The 15597-nt window shown below is 45.2% G+C and overlaps 1 protein-coding gene across 1 annotated transcript in view; it reads left to right on the top strand.

Annotated features, from left to right (window-relative positions):
- Nucleotides 1-15597, top strand: part of LOC119453900 (TATA-binding protein-associated factor 172-like) — a 195623-nt gene that overhangs the window by 92498 nt on the left and 87528 nt on the right. The window contains exons 18-20 of the mRNA XM_049667068.1: nt 2600-2772; nt 4646-4739; nt 8388-8464. Coding sequence (XP_049523025.1) covers nt 2600-2772; nt 4646-4739; nt 8388-8464 — 344 coding nt within the window. The remainder of the gene's footprint in view (nt 1-2599; nt 2773-4645; nt 4740-8387; nt 8465-15597) is intronic.

Here is a 15597-nt window from a genome sequence, read left to right as displayed (position 1 = left end):
GTGCGCAGGCGCATGCGCCGATGAGATATCGTATGCCACGACGGCGTCACTCTCGTTTTTCCGTTCGTTATAAACTGGTTCGACTGTATTTAGAAGAGACACAACGCAGACAAGCTCGCGCAACGGGGCCGATGGCGTATCAACCGGTATGCGCTGCAATTTTCATTCCCTTGGTTCAATTCTGTTTTGTTCCGCAGCCGGATGTCATTTCTTGCATGATTGTGGCTACAAATTGCACTGAACATTCTGTCGTTATGCTTTTAAAATAGCTGTTACACTCCCACACCGATTCTGCGAGAGAGTACCATTGAGTTGGATTTCCGTCGGAGCGTCTGCGGCACTGGTCACTTTGTACGCCGGTAGTCGGGCTCTGGAGCCATCGCTATGTTTCTATGAGGCAGGTAGTGAGGCAGGGAGTGGAACAGCGCCGAGCAGATGTGGGCGGATGTGCGACCAGTCCGGTTATCTTGCTGTGAAACTTTGCCATGTTGGGACTTTGAACCTCGATCTTCGCTTGCTTTCTGCTTCGTGCCGTTATCGCTCTATCCGCTGTTCGCATCCCCCTGCCTTCCATTCTCCGCTCGTGGACTTACTAGGTGGCACGGAACTGAACGGTTTTTTGAGCGACAGGAAGGCTTGCAAAGTGAAGCGCTTTACCTCAAGAAGTTGGGAAGGAAGGCAATAAACTGTTGTCTCTAAAAAACAAAACTACTATGAGTGACTTAGCCATTCTGAGCAATTTCCTGTAGATGTGTTTAAACACACTTTGATGCTGATGTGTACCATATTTATTCAAATATAGTCTGAGGCTCTTTCCCAGAATTTTCAGCCTCGAAGTCACCCCCCGCCTTATACGCGAATTTTGCCTTTAGGTGTGGCTTCACTGTAGCACGAATTTGGCTGTATAGTGTGGCTTCATGGCAGCGCGTGCCGCAATGCCATTCAGTATTTACGAGAACCCCTGCTGAGTCTGAATAATCCGTCGGCTACTCCGTATCGCCTTACATTAGTGTGCATACTTAAGTTTTTTCTTGGGTCCTCCAACTGGCCCCCTCGCCTTATAATCGTTACTGCCTTTAATCAAATAAATATGGTAATAAAGTGATCTAGTCCGACTCCTTAGTAGTTTTAGAATTTTTGGTTACAAGAGAACTTGGTTACAAGAGACATGTTTCCTGGGTCCCTCGAGTGTCTATTGCAATGAGGTTTTACTGTATCGTCCTTTTGGGCTCACCGTTGGGCGCCTTCACAGTCGGTCACTATCACACTTTCTCTCTCCCCCTCTCTCTACTCCTGTCACTCCCCCAAGCGTAGGGTACCAAATTTGACCTTCCCCTCTGGTGAACCTCCATTCCTTTCCCCTTCGGTTTCTCTCTTGGGTGCCTTCCCTTGCACTTACAGTGTGGAAAGAGTGATAGGATCTTGTGGCACTTGGCCTTTATATGGAACATGACGATGGGAAGGTATTGTTGCGATGCTGCTGCACTTCAGTGGTCGCTCTCTGTCATGCAGTGTGCGATTTTGAGAGGTGCGTTCGCAGGCAGCTGCATGTAATTCAATCTTTTGACCATCTGTGCCATCGGCAGTCTCAATTTATTGTCTGAAAATTTCTTCGCAGTGGCAGTGAATGTTCGTTACATTGAAATCGTGTATCAACATACTTCGTTATATCAAGGTTCGAAATACATGGTGTTCTATGGATTAGAAGTTATGAAAAGTTCACTACTTTGTTGTATCAATAATTTTGTGATATTGAAGTTCTTTTATTTATTTATTTATTTATTTATTTATTTATTTATTTATTTATTTATTTATTTACAGTACCCTCAGGGCTCAGAAGGGCGTTACAGAGGGGGTGGGTACAATAAACGATAACAAAACAACATGGTCAAACAATTAGTAGTATTTAGAGTGATAACTCAAAATATGATCAGTTATTGCAATCTTGAAAGATGATGCCTGCTCGATGCAGGTGATGGAGGGGGGAAGGCGGTTCCACTCGGCACTGGTTTTTGGCAGAAATGAATCGGAGAAAACATTTGTGCGACAGAAAGGAATGAACACTTTAAACCGATGATCAAAACGCGACGACATGTACGAAGGTTCAGAAATGAATTCTTGTTTAAGTGAGTTATTTTGATAAAGGATTTTTTGAAAAAGGCAGAGACGGGAAATCTTTCTTCGAAGCTGCAAATTAACAAGACCAAGGTTTGACTTCACTGAAGAAACGCTAGCTGTGCGAGAATAGTTTGATAGGATGGAACGTGCTGTCCTGTTCTGAACTGACTCAATGATGTCTGCTAATGTTTTTTGACCAGGGTCCCAGACAGATGACGCATACTCTAGCTTCGGTCTAATTAGTGTTTTGTAGAGCAGTAACTTCAAATGGGGTGGGGCTTTAGAAAAATTCCTGCGAATGTAGCCGAGAGATATTGGTTGAGGTTTAACTGTACTTGCTTTATGATTGTAATTTCTTGTACAGAACGATGCCAACCCTAAGGCATTCCAATGCGTGTATTGGCATCACCCTTGCATTGAGTGTATATTGCGAGGAACTCTTCTGCAAAAAGGACCGTACAACCATAATTCCAATTCCCAGGAGGACCACCTGTGCCCAACATCGGTACGTGACCGTGTGCTGGAGTGCCTTGGGGAGACGCTCTACTTTGACGAGATGGCCAGCAGCTTCACTCGCCTGCAGCAGGACGCGCGGGACTTCATTGCGCTTCTGCGACACTTCCAGTTGCCCCTGGGTGCGGGATTCCCCGCAAAGTGAGCGACTTCACTGGCTGCTTGTGTTGACACAACAACTTGTTCAGTCGTTAGAAGGGTTTAGCGTGTCCGGTATTCCGGTATAAATTTGTCTCAAAGGTATTGCGACAATAACTGAGTTCACTAAAAAAAATGAAAAATTCACTGGCAATTTAGTAGTAAATGCGAGAGAAGTGCGTTAGGTTTTCCGAACCCATCCGCCATGACGTCCTTTTTTGCGCCTCGTCATCTGCTAGCCTAATGTTTCGGCTGCCGTGAAGAATGCACCGTAATTTCAGAATCCCCAGATTTTTGTAATGTTAGTTCGTAGTATTGAAGTGTTGTTAACATGACCTAGAAACTGAATATAACGATCATTATTCTGAAAGTTTCGTATTCCGAATTTCATAGTACTGAAATATTTTTGCATTGGAACTATAAGTAGTCAGCAAGAGATTTCCGAAACATTTGTTAATTTGGTGTTCATAGTAATGAAGTTTCACTGTGAAAGCCATGAAATAGGCTAATGATGATCGTAATTGTGATCATGGTGCAGTCCCGTTCCTCTGTAAATGATGAGTGAATGTCTTCTTTTAGCGGACATGCACTTAGACTGATTATGACTGTGGTATTGTCATGTGCTTCATTTGATTGGGAAATTTTGTCGCAATAGCTATCGCTGCAACCAACATTCGTTGATTTGAACTTGGTTAACTCTTTCCCTACCGTGCCAATTGATCATCGTTAGCCCGCTGTCGATGGCTTGAAACGCTGCTTTCGAGACTTTCCGCACCGCTCACAGACACACTGCGCCACAAAACATGAGGAGGAGAACTATATTTTTGTTTTCTAAGCACTTTGCTTTTTTCCCGCCAGGTGGCGATTTTTAAATGCGCTTCAAAGTTTTGCGATCCTTAAAGCTAAACACAAAAATCTCCAGCTCCAGAAGCGGCACGCTCGCTTTGAGAGATCTCAGATATCGCGATTCCGCTGCCTCTGTGACTGATCTTATCAATGCATTGAGCACCAGCAAGTCGGAGGACGCGGTCTTTGCGTCGGACTCAAAGCGACGAGGACACAAACCAGCCTGGAACATCTGGGGCCGCAGCCCGGCATGCCCAACTGTAGTGCTTGCAGTTAAATTTTTGTAGCGGAATACCTGTTCACTGAAAAATTTAGATTTTTTGGAAGATAGTGGCTATTATATGGCAATACATTTTGTATACCTTACAATTTTTGTTACATTTTTTTCTTAGTAGATACAAGCATGTCTTTACAAGCTTTGTTAAATTTTATCCCACAATTTTGATTTTGGTAAGTTATATCTGTTTAATGACATACCATTTAGTGACATTAATAAAACTTTTATGCATGAAAAGTGTATTCATTCTGCTTTTTGTTTATGTATTACGTAAGATATTGAGTGCAGCAGTTCTTCCAGAAAAAAAAAAAATCTGGCGTAACCTACAAAAAACACCTATTTTCCCCATGGTAGGGAAACAGTTAGGCAACGTGTCTTTCAGCTGGGTCCTGCTCAACTGTATCAGAAGGCGTCCTTGTGTTTATCCCCGCCGCGGTGGTTCAGTCAGCTAAGGTGTTATGCTGCTGAGCACGAGATTGAGGGATCGAATCCCGGCCGTAGCAGCTGCATTTCGATGGAGGCGAAATGCAAAAAAGCCCGTGTGCTTGCGTTGTAGTGCACGTTAAACAACCCCTGGTGGGGAAAATTAATCCGGAGCCTTTCACTACGGTGTGCCTCATGATCAGAACTGATTTTGGCATGCCAGAAAGAAGTCCTTGTGTTCCAAACCAGTTTGAATTAATGAGAGTTTGATTGTACCTTTGGGATTCACTAGTCACCCTGAAACACCTTCATTTCTTGTCTTTCTTTCAGCGTTGTGCTGACAGTGGACCAAGTGATAGAGCTGGTGACCACAGTGTTCCATGGGCTGGTGCAGGAGGTACGCGTCAAGCCGAAGGTTCTCGAGGTGAGACTCCCATTGCATTCCGTTTGTGCACTTTGATACAGAAACGCTCGATTTGGCCAAATCTGTGACATGACAAACTTTTTTCGTTTCCCAACATCTGTTGAACACAGATATTTTCTAATGATTTTGTGAAGTGATGTTGTTGCGCAGTTTCTATAATTTCAAGATCTCGGGGCAAAAACTTGTTTTAACCCTTTATAAATAAGCTTTGCCTACAGGCAACACACCAGTAAAAAAAATTTTTCTTGCCAAGTTTGAATATTGATTATGGAGTTCCTGGCTAAATGTCCTCGGCCAGCACCGAGTGACAGGCAGCAAGTATGAATTGTTGATATAGAGTAGAAACCCAGGATGAGGAAAAAAATTTTCGGTGCGCAACTCGCTTTCTTTTGAGAGCACGGTCGGATGAGACAGACCGATGCAGCGTCTCCGGCTGCAGTGATGTCACGCGCGTAATGCAAAGTGTTCACGTATGACGAGAGCTGTCTGTATAAGTTCCAAACAAAGCCATATGTGGCTTTTGCTGAGGCCCACTTCCAGTGTTCTGCCTGTTGTTGCTCCCTGTATTGCAGGAAAAAATGTTGCGCTAAATATTTTTTCTTTTCATTGATTATGTGTATTGTCCATTAGTCTTGCAAATTTAAGGCGAACTATCAACTCTTTATGGGAGTTGGTGCGCGATGCAGGCTTGATACAAAAGAAAAGTTATTTTGGGCATTTAAATGTCTCATCCTTTAACGCTTTCCTGCCTGCGGGAAAAACTGCAGTTTTTGGGCTGTCCAGTAAATAATTTTTTTCCTATCACAGCTCATGGTGATACTGAAGTGTATAGTATCAAATTGAAGAGAAAGAACTTTTATTTCCGACAGTGCTATCCCAAACAACACGTTTATAAAAAAAAATTGCAAGAGAATTATCTAAACGAGAATTATGTTATATGATTTTTAGTTATATAAAAAATGTAATTGTTGCTTCACACAGAAACACCTTTTAAAAATGTCGGAAGATAAATTTTCATCGCAAAGGACCTGTGCAATATTCCAGCAAATACAGTAAAACCTCGATAATTCGAAGGTCGACGGACCAGGAAAATTCTTCGAATTAAGCGGCTTTTCGAATTAACCGAAATTAATAAAAAAAAAAAGAAAACAAGCAAGAACTTGCCGCAAAAAGAAACCATCTTTATTTTCCATGTCCGAGAAAGATTACTCGAAGTAATTACCGATGCGGGATTACTTGGCGCGGTAGTTCGCCGCCCCTAGTGCCATGCTCTCCAGCTGGCTCACAGCACGTAGCATACAAATATCACCCACACTGCACTCAACAAAGTTGCGGACGATGTTCACGGAATCGATAACTGCCGCGAAAGCGGGCGTGGGGGTGTTTGACTTCAAAAATTTGGACTTGCTGGGTATACCAGACTTCAAAAATGCACCGTCAGGGTTCCCATGAGTTCATGCATTTTCGCACCCAATTTTTCGGACGAATTGAGACCCCAAAGTTCGATTTCCCGGAATAAAAATCGCTCTTTCCGAGCCACACTACCCAATCTTGGAGGCCGCGATGTTGGATTTTGCACTGGCTTGGATTCCAGTGGCTCGCTGTATAGCCTCCAAGATTGGAAGGCGCGCGCTATCAATAGAGAGCTCGCGCCATCCTTCCGTCTCGGAGGCCATGGCCGCTCTTCCTTGGCTGACAAAACGCTCCAGAGTACTGCACTTTTTTTTTTTTCCTTTCTAGTATATGCGCTCTGCACTATCGTTTTAACCATTTATCGTGGGATGTTTTTTTATTGCCGCACGTCCGTCGTATGTGCGAGTGACAGCGCGTGGGGGACGCGCGCTTTCATGGAGCGCGAACGCACGGCGGAGCATGATCGCGACTTCCTCCCTCGCGCGAAAGGCCGTGGGGGGGGGCAGGGCGACTTCTACTCTTCTAACAACTGCGTACTTAGCGCCGGAGCGGGTTCTCGCGCGCACCGTATCTTGAAAGCGATCTCCAGACGGCCCTGACCTTTGTATGCTCTGTGTTTTCGCCGCTCAGTTTCCGTAGAAGCGATAGACCGCACGGACCTTCGCTCGCTGCGGCGGCAGCGCTCGTGCGCACTGACTCCACGCTTGTTAATTCAGTGAGTTTTTTTTTTTTTTATCCCTAAAGTTTCGGTTACTATTTTGAACGCGGCGTGTACATTGAACAGGTGTCTCGGAGACCCATGTCTCAGTGATCGGCGCTACCTCCTGTGCCTTCGTTAGAGCTAAGCAGTGCGAAGCTTGTTTCTTGGATCTCCATGGTGAACTCCGTTGGCGGAAATCGCCAACGCGGTGACGTTCGTGTCAACTGTACACGGAGACAATGTCACTGCTGCGCAAATCCAAGGAAGTCGATCCCCTCCAAGCGTAGTATGAGGCAGGGCATCATTAGTTTTTTTTAAGCCGCACTAATAATTTTCTTTTTTTTTTCGGCCTAAGGAGTTTTTCGGACTATTTTTCAGTCCCCACGAGCTCGGAAAATTGGTTGGCGACTGTACGGAGCGCCCTAACCTAACCGCCGCACATTGCTACCAGCCGGAAACTTCGAGTTATCCGAATAGAGTCACGCGGGCCATTCAAATTATCCGGTTGAATTTGCATTGAGAATGACGGGACCGCTCAAGTTCTTCGAATTAACCGAAATTTCGAATTAACCGAGTTCGAATTATCGAGGTTTTACTGTATCATCTTCCTATGTAAACTTTTCTTGAGATATAAAAGAAAACATTAACCCTAGTGACTTGCCCTAGTGCTATGTTGAAGTCGACTCCCAGCGGTCGTTTCACGCGAAACTCTGCTCCTTGCACGGCCGTCGGCAAATGATCCCGACCGAAGGATTTTAACACCTTGCAGACAAGAACTGTGACCTTTAGAACATGCAGGATATCTTTATACCGGTACATGGCAGCTTTAAAGCGGTTCGGCGAAGAAAGCGAAACTACGGTGTGAAATCTGACGAATGAAGTCAGTGCTGCTTCCAAAATCCAAAACCTTTATTGCAGATGCATTATAATTGGTCGAAATGTGATGCTTCCGTGCATGAGTGGCGTGTGGCGCGTACTCCATTTTTTGAAACTACGGGCCCTCATCACACTGGCCACACGCCCCTTCTTTGGAGCTGCATTAAAGATCCACACGTGCTGGAAAAAAACAAACTGATAACCAAAACTGACTAAATACCTGCTAAATAACCCGCTATATGGTGCTAGCTGTCCGTGAATGCTCGAAAAGCAGCAAAATGAAAATTTACAGCCATCGATAGCTGGCTACCCATAGGAATAGGCGAGGACAGGAAAAATGACCAAGTTAATGGGTGAAAGGTGTGCCAGTTAAAGGGCCAAGGGTGTGCATACATTGGTACTGTCTTCCACCTGTTAAGGTACTGGTCCCAAGTTCGATCCGTGGTTACGGAACAAATGTTTCTTAGGCTATGAAGCTTTGTTCGTGAGGAACTTGTGGGGTTTCTGCTGTAGCCTTGCGTTGTTTTGTTCCTGGATGAGGTCACGACTATGCGGGGCTTAGCATAAGAAGGGTCTTAGACATGTGGGAGGCACGGGGAAGTGGCTCAATGTTTCGAGAGGGCACTTGCTGACAAGAAATGTTGTGTGTGTGGATGCAGAATCTCGAGGAGAAGCGCAAGTTTCTGCTGCGCACAGCTCAGCAGATGCAGAAGGACCAGATCTCATTAACTACCAGGTAAGCAAGTGTACTGATGGCATAAATGGCATGATGCTCGACCATCCATTCCTTTCTGTTCCTACCTTTTTTTTTTTTTTTTTTATCTTGATCAAGCTCAATTGCGATCGAAAATGCGCCGTGTGCCACCAGACTTCCACAGAGCAGTTGTGCTATTTCAGCTCTACTTCATTAGCTTTTATAGTATAGTCACTTTTATGTAATTACCGCTTGTACAGCCTACGACGATTTTCCGCACGGCCGTTTTTTCGGACATGCCCGATATTTCAGACTCCTTCGCGGCACCGTCACGTACGCCATAGAGTCTATATCAACGACCGATAATTCGGTCTTCACGGGGAACGTAAATAAGTCCGAACTATCGAATGTCCGAAAAAACGAATGTGCCCTAAAAAATAATTTTATTTACGTTTTAATGCCCCTGTGCTAGAAAGAAGTGGTCGATTCGTTGCTGCACACACTTCCGCTTATCTGCAACCACGTACGCTTATATTTCTGCTGGTTTTCTGTTGTCGCCGTACGCTGATGCAGTGACTGCAATGGCTCGAGTCAGATCCGCACGGCACATCATCATCCGAGTTAGTCGCTGTTTGACGGTGGGAGAACTTCCTCAAATATTTTTTCATCGTTCAGTTCGGCACACAACACCATGCTGTTGACGTTTGCAAAGTCTTCAAATGTAACGGCGGCAGGAATTGGCACGCCGCAGCCTAGCAGGTCATCAATGATGTCCACATCTGATCTTGTTGGCAGATCAGGCTCTTCAGTAGCGGAGTCTGGGTAATTCGGACTGTGACTCGCGACTTATTCGGAGTCGGACTGCGAGGGAGGGGACTGTTGGTGTTATTTGACGTGGCCTGTGGATAACTTCACGAGAAAGACTTCTTGGAGCCAGCAGAGCGCTATCTGGAATGCCAACTAAACAAACAGAATGGCGAGAGTGAGCGGGCCATGCGCTGAGATAGGATGTGATGATCGTGATGTTGATGCGACCTCACAATTCTGGCAAAGCCTCCAAGATACACCACTGCGGCAACGCTAGGCCTAGCTACTTCGATGTTCACTACCAAGCTTCTTGCTGCTCGGTATCGTGTTTTTCATTGTAACAATTCACCGCTATTAGCAATGGTGCCAACCCCGCCTTTGTAATCCTTGCCAGTGGCTTCGAAGATCGGAAAGCATGACGCGTTGCGTAATGCCGGTCCCTAAAGTCAGCTTCACCACAATACAGCAGTGTTACACAGTGAAGCATATGCAAAGTAAGCATACCAAGAGTGGGAAGGAGCATTTATCATGGGATATGGTATGTACCGTATTTACTCGCATAATCAACGTACCCCCCCACTTTTGCAATCAAGAAGTGTGTTTTATCTTTTCCTCGAATAAAAAATGCACCCTGAACTTGCTGCCGTGAAGTAGGAGAGGAGAGACGGTGCGATTCGGCATCCGATATAGCGTCCGGCAGGTACGATTGTATCGGATGCCGTATCAGATGCCGAATATTTAATTGCAATAGCAAATACAGTCAGACCCGGGTATATCGAACTCGCCAAAAAACGTTTATTAGTTCGATATATGGCATAATTCGTTATAGGCCTGCTATAGGATTTGATGACGCAAAGGCACATACCAATAAGAAAAGTACTTTATTAATATGGTGGCTTACTTGCGTGCCCTACTTTGGAACGAACACTGACGAACTCGTCGAATGTCGATCCGTCGATAGCACCCGGGAACTCTGCCAGCTCGCTCCAAACTTCGGTGGAAACACCTGCGGTGTCTTCAGTGCTGTCATCGGAATTTGGGGTGTTATCACCAGGCATGCGGAAGCCGGCATGCCTAAAGCTGTTCTGGATTGTCTCCTTCGTGACATCTGCCCACGATCTACTCAGCATAGAAAGAGCTCCGAGCAAGTCGATCTTAAGCTCCCTGCCGACACGAAGGTTCTGCAGCAGCCTCTCCACCAGGCGCTTCCGATAGCCGGCTTTCAGTGCGCGTATAGCGCCTTGATCCAGTGGTTGCAGGACAGACGTAGTGTTTGGGGGAAAAAAACGCAGCTCGATGTTGCTGAAGCACGGATCACGCTGAATGAGGACTCAAGGAAAAGAGGCAGCAGCAGGCACACAAGCATAAAGAAAGAAAAAGTGGCGCTCACTTGTACCGCCTCCGCGTCTCGGAGAAAGCACGACGGCCTCTGATTGGCTGTAAGTGCTGCGAGCAGGCCAGGATAATTTTTTGCAGGGGGATGTTCGCCCGTGCACAGCTGGGTCTAAACCACTTTTTCTAGGGTGGCGTCGGCAGTTTTTCCCGCCACCGCAAGGGAAAGCCAATTTGCTGGGGCACTTTTGAGGCACATGGAGTTTGATATATCGGTTGTCGTTGCTATTTTCGTTCGATGTAACAGTAACTTTTGCTATATATTCTCAATGTCAATTTACCGCGTTTAGAAATTGTTCGATATACGGGGTAATTTGATATAAACGGGTTCGATATAGTCGAGCTCGACTGTATATGGACACTCCAGGTGCATTTTTGCCGTTGGCGCAGACGATCGCGCCTCAATCTCCCGCGTTCGAGGGAAAGTGGGGAGGAAATGCGCCGTACTCTGTCATGCGCTTGGCACCGGGTGGAGGGGAGAGAGTGGGACGGCACAGCAACTGTGCATTGCGCAACCGCGCACGCCTTATCTTGAAAGTGATCTGCGTCGGGGGCTGAGTCTAGCAGTGCGACGGCCGATTATACCTTTGTGCGTGCTTGTTCTTGCCGCTCAGTTTGCGTTCTAGTGATATGCAGCACAAAGGTCGCTTCGTTCACTGTTGCCGTGCTTCCTCATGCCAGCGTTTTGATGGCGAGTGAGCACGGTCATCGAGTGTGATGTGTTCATGTTTGCCTGTGCGTGCTGACACTGTGCTTGTTAATTTACATAGGGAATGTTTGCAAGTTTATATGGCCGATAAAACTATTATCCTTACTTTGTATAGCTGTCTATGAATTTGCTATCGCAATCGATGGTTTGCCTTTCGTGCGAAACTGCGACTTTTTAGAGGTGGCTGCAGAAAAAAAATGGCTTGAAATTTGACCACTTATTTTTTGGAAAAAAAAAGTGCGTTCATTATGCGAGTAAATACTGTATTTTTTAATTATAAAAGCATGCACCTGCCGTCTCCTATCACAGTACGAGCACCGATACGCTTAATAAATGCACTGGCAGGCCTTCACCCACCGTGGTTGCTTTGTGGCTATGGTGTAGGGCTGCTAAGCATGAGGTCGCAGGATCGAATCCCGGCTACGGCGGGTGCATTTTGATGGGGTCGAAATGCGAAAACACCCGTGTACTTAGATTTAGGTGCACGTTAAAGAACCCCAGGTGGTCCAAATTTTCCGGAGTCCCCCACTACAGCGTGCCTCATAATCAGATTGTGGTTTTGGCACATAAAACCTCATAATTTAATCTCATTTTGGCAGGCCTTCAGAGCTATTTTGGATGTGCCCGTGGCTATTCGAGCCCTTGGAGGCAGTAAAAGGCGTGCATTCATTTTTTTGGACTGCCCGATATTTCGGGACGTTTCCACAGCCACTAGGGAGTTCGAAAAACTGGACTTTTACTGTTTGCTTCATTCTAACGAGGGTTTGCTGTACGCGCAAGTGGAAGTACAGAAAACGAATGCACATGATTCAGGATAGGTTTGCTGTTAGTGAACTGCATTGAACATCATGCATAGGGTGATGTGCACCGCTGTTGTATCTGCTCTTCCAATTTTTTCTCCTAATGCAGAACCTTCTTTGATGAACATTGCTGAGCTAGACGGTCTAGACTGTTCAGGGAATAAATGGCAATAAATGCTCCATCTGCACGCTTATGATTACGTGTCAAAGCATTTTAAATATTTTTTTCAGAAGTGCAAATTATATAGGCTAAACAGGCATATGCGTTTCCAAGCAATTCGTACAGAAGCAAGCATTGCCTTTGAGCGGTAATTTAATTAGTGCCACAGTACTCCAGCTGCTGCTCAGGGGCCTTATAATGCAAAGCTTTCAAGGCCCATTTTCTTAGAATGGATTTTTTTGCTGGTAGTGGTGCTGAGGAAAACGATATCTCAAGAACGGCTTGTTAGATTTGTGTGCTGTTTACTTTATTCTGTTCTTGAATGAATTTGCCAGGGCCTGACAATTTCTTTTTTTTTTTTTCAAAAATAGTGTTGTGAAATTATTATAACTGGTTCATTTCTAACGACTGTCAACTTTGCTGGCAATATGAAATTCAAAGTAGTGTTAAAATGTTTTGAAGGTGGAAATTAAGAAAAACGACTTTGTTACACCCTGGTTTATCTATCAAGGGACCATGACACAGAATTTCAGCTTCCTACTGTGTCTTGGGATTTCTCCTGGCTTTTCCTCAGGAATGCATTGAACCACCTTGTTAGACCCCTGTAACTCTGCAACTGAGTAACACAGCACCATCAAACATTGCGGCTCCTCTAATTTTAGTGGTGTGAACATACCCTGGAAGTTTCATCCGGACATTTTGAAAAATAAAAAAAGTTGGGTTTTGAGGGCAGCCTCCTCCCTTAAGGGGAGAGGCGGGTCAAAAAACGGCGATTTTCATTCAAGAAACAGGTTTTGTGTTTTTAGTTGTTTCAGCAACATTGATCTCTCCTATTTCACATATGATGAAATCAGAGCCAGAAATGATCGGGAAAAGTATAATAAACTCGGTTAAAGCACTCGAGGTGGCAAGAAAAGGCACAGATATGACACATTTTCAAGCGCGCGATGCGTCAAACCGCGGTGTCGCACGCCATTGGGCTCGTGCAAGGTGGTGGGCCTAAGCCTTTTCTCTCCAAGGTTAGCTTTGCCGCATTACAATCTCCCCGGGAAGTAATAATAATAATTAACAGAAGTAAACAGCTTTTATAACTTTCAATAGCATTTTTCTCAACTTCATATTTTGGGCAAAACAAAGTGTTTGTGCACAACATTTTATGTACTTATTGTGTTCCAATCAAGACCACATTTGATGGGCGTAATTTTTAGGATACGTAGAATGCACTTATCTAGGATATAATGCAATCACTTTATTTTTTTAAGGATGAAAATTTTTAATGTACTCGGGCACCAGCCACTGAATATGAAGCACCAGATACGAAATTATCTTAACATGTTGCCTGTAAAGGGAATCACATTATCTTGCTTATTAGCACTCACTGGAGTGTTAGGGATAGGAAAAATAATTTTGCACTGCTCTATCATGCTAACTGCTATGTCCAGCAGCTGCACAAACATGCACTGCTTCTCACTTATGGATGGAACTTAGGACATGAAAGCATCTTGATGTCCTAAAACTAAAAGTAGATTTCGAATGAAGAGATCAAGCTCTACAAGTGGTAGACTTTTCATTCGCCCAGCATCATTATTTAAAAAGAAATATTTCTGAGGAGCATCTCCCCTTAAACAAAGATGACGTAATAAAAAAAGCATGCTTTATTCAAGAAAACGAAGTAAAAAAAATTGGCGTAGCTTGCACTGGAGGCGTAACGCTAAAGAGACAGCGGAGCTGATGGGCACCTAGCTAGTCCTAGCTTTTGGGCTAGGCTAAGCACTACCAAGTCATCCCCAGCATTTCCCAGAATTTATTGATTATTGATCGATTATCGATTAGCTATTGATTTGCTATCGCAAGGTAGTGGCCACGCATTTGGGCTAGGCTAAGCACTACCAAGTCATCCCCGACATTTCCCGGAATTTATTGATTATTTGGCGATTATCGATTGGCTATTGATTTGCTATCGCAAGGTATTGGCCACCTATTTGGGCTAGACTAAGCACTACCAAGTCAGCCCTAGCATTTTCCCGAGTTTATTGTGTATTGATCAATTATCGATGAGCTATTGATTGGGTAACGCAAGGTGATGCGAGGCGCAGCTGTGCACAGTCACGTCATCGCAAGGCGAGTTTTTGCGAACACTATGCGGGAAGCAAAAAGTTTAAACAGCTCCGCTGTTAAAAATTTAATGATGCGTGCACACAGTTCCCGAAAGCGCAAGGGGCACCCAACATGACTCAGCGTATTCTCTGACAGCTCTTCTAAGATGGTGCAGAACAGGTCACCAAACATCTCTCTTCGTTCGTGTTTTTTTTCCCCCCCCCCGGTTGGTTCGACAGATACGAGGGGATGTTAGGGAACACTTTCGGCACCGCACCCTCGGCAAGTGTCCACTTGTCTTGTGGCACCTCAACTGTCTGTCCGTTGATAATATGCACAAACACTTTAAGATGTCCTGCTTATGAAAGTGTAAATTACACACCATGGATTTCGCAGAGAGTTCCCGGTTGGCACGAGGAATCGCTCTGTTCAACGCCGAGCGAAGTGTCTCATTGCTGAGAGCACACAAGAAGTGGCACGGCAAACTGTCGACATCGTTCGATAGCCGCTTGTTGCAGTCAGGAACGCAGCACGTTGGCATCGTCTGCTAATATCCTTAACAAATGCGGCTAAGGCTACAGTTTCGTGGATGACAAGCTTCCTGAAATCCGCCATCAACAACCAACCACAGAATATACCAACGCTGCACCCCGTGTTTCGTCCGGCCAGTCCGCGTAGCCGGCTAGTGGGGAAGTGAAGCTGGGTGCGACTGCAGCGCCATGAAGGTGCCGGCAGGTGGCGGTTCTGCGCAACACCGCCGAGTACTGAAGCTAGTCTAGTAATGTATCCTGCGCCTAACAAACAAATGGCTGATTTTTTTGGAGCAGTGAGAGGGAATCAAATGAAAGCTAAGGGGAACTTCGGTAATGCAACTGTAATTGGCCACCAATAATAATCGTCACCGGTGATCGTCGTCATTGCAGAGAATGGAGCTAGAGTCCCCCTTTGCCAGTGCAATCGCACGAACGGGTGGGGTCATGCGACCGTAAGGCCACCAAATTTTTTTACTCCGCCGCGAAAGCAGTACTGAGAGCGCCTCTCGACACTCTAGTCTGGAGTTAGGTGATAAAAAAGGACTCTCCAAATGCAGCTATACCGCCCCGTTTTGACCATCCGAACAACTTTTTTTGAGCTCTTTAGAGCATTAAAAAACAACCATGTGAACATGGCATTAGTGAGCTAGTTTAGTTAGAGGTTAGTTGAAAGTTGG

Source organism: Dermacentor silvarum, chromosome 5, assembly GCF_013339745.2.
Source record: "Dermacentor silvarum isolate Dsil-2018 chromosome 5, BIME_Dsil_1.4, whole genome shotgun sequence".
Taxonomy (NCBI): Eukaryota; Metazoa; Arthropoda; class Arachnida; order Ixodida; family Ixodidae; genus Dermacentor; species Dermacentor silvarum.
Note: the sequence above shows the minus strand (reverse complement) of the source record. Positions and strands in the feature narration are given on the sequence as shown.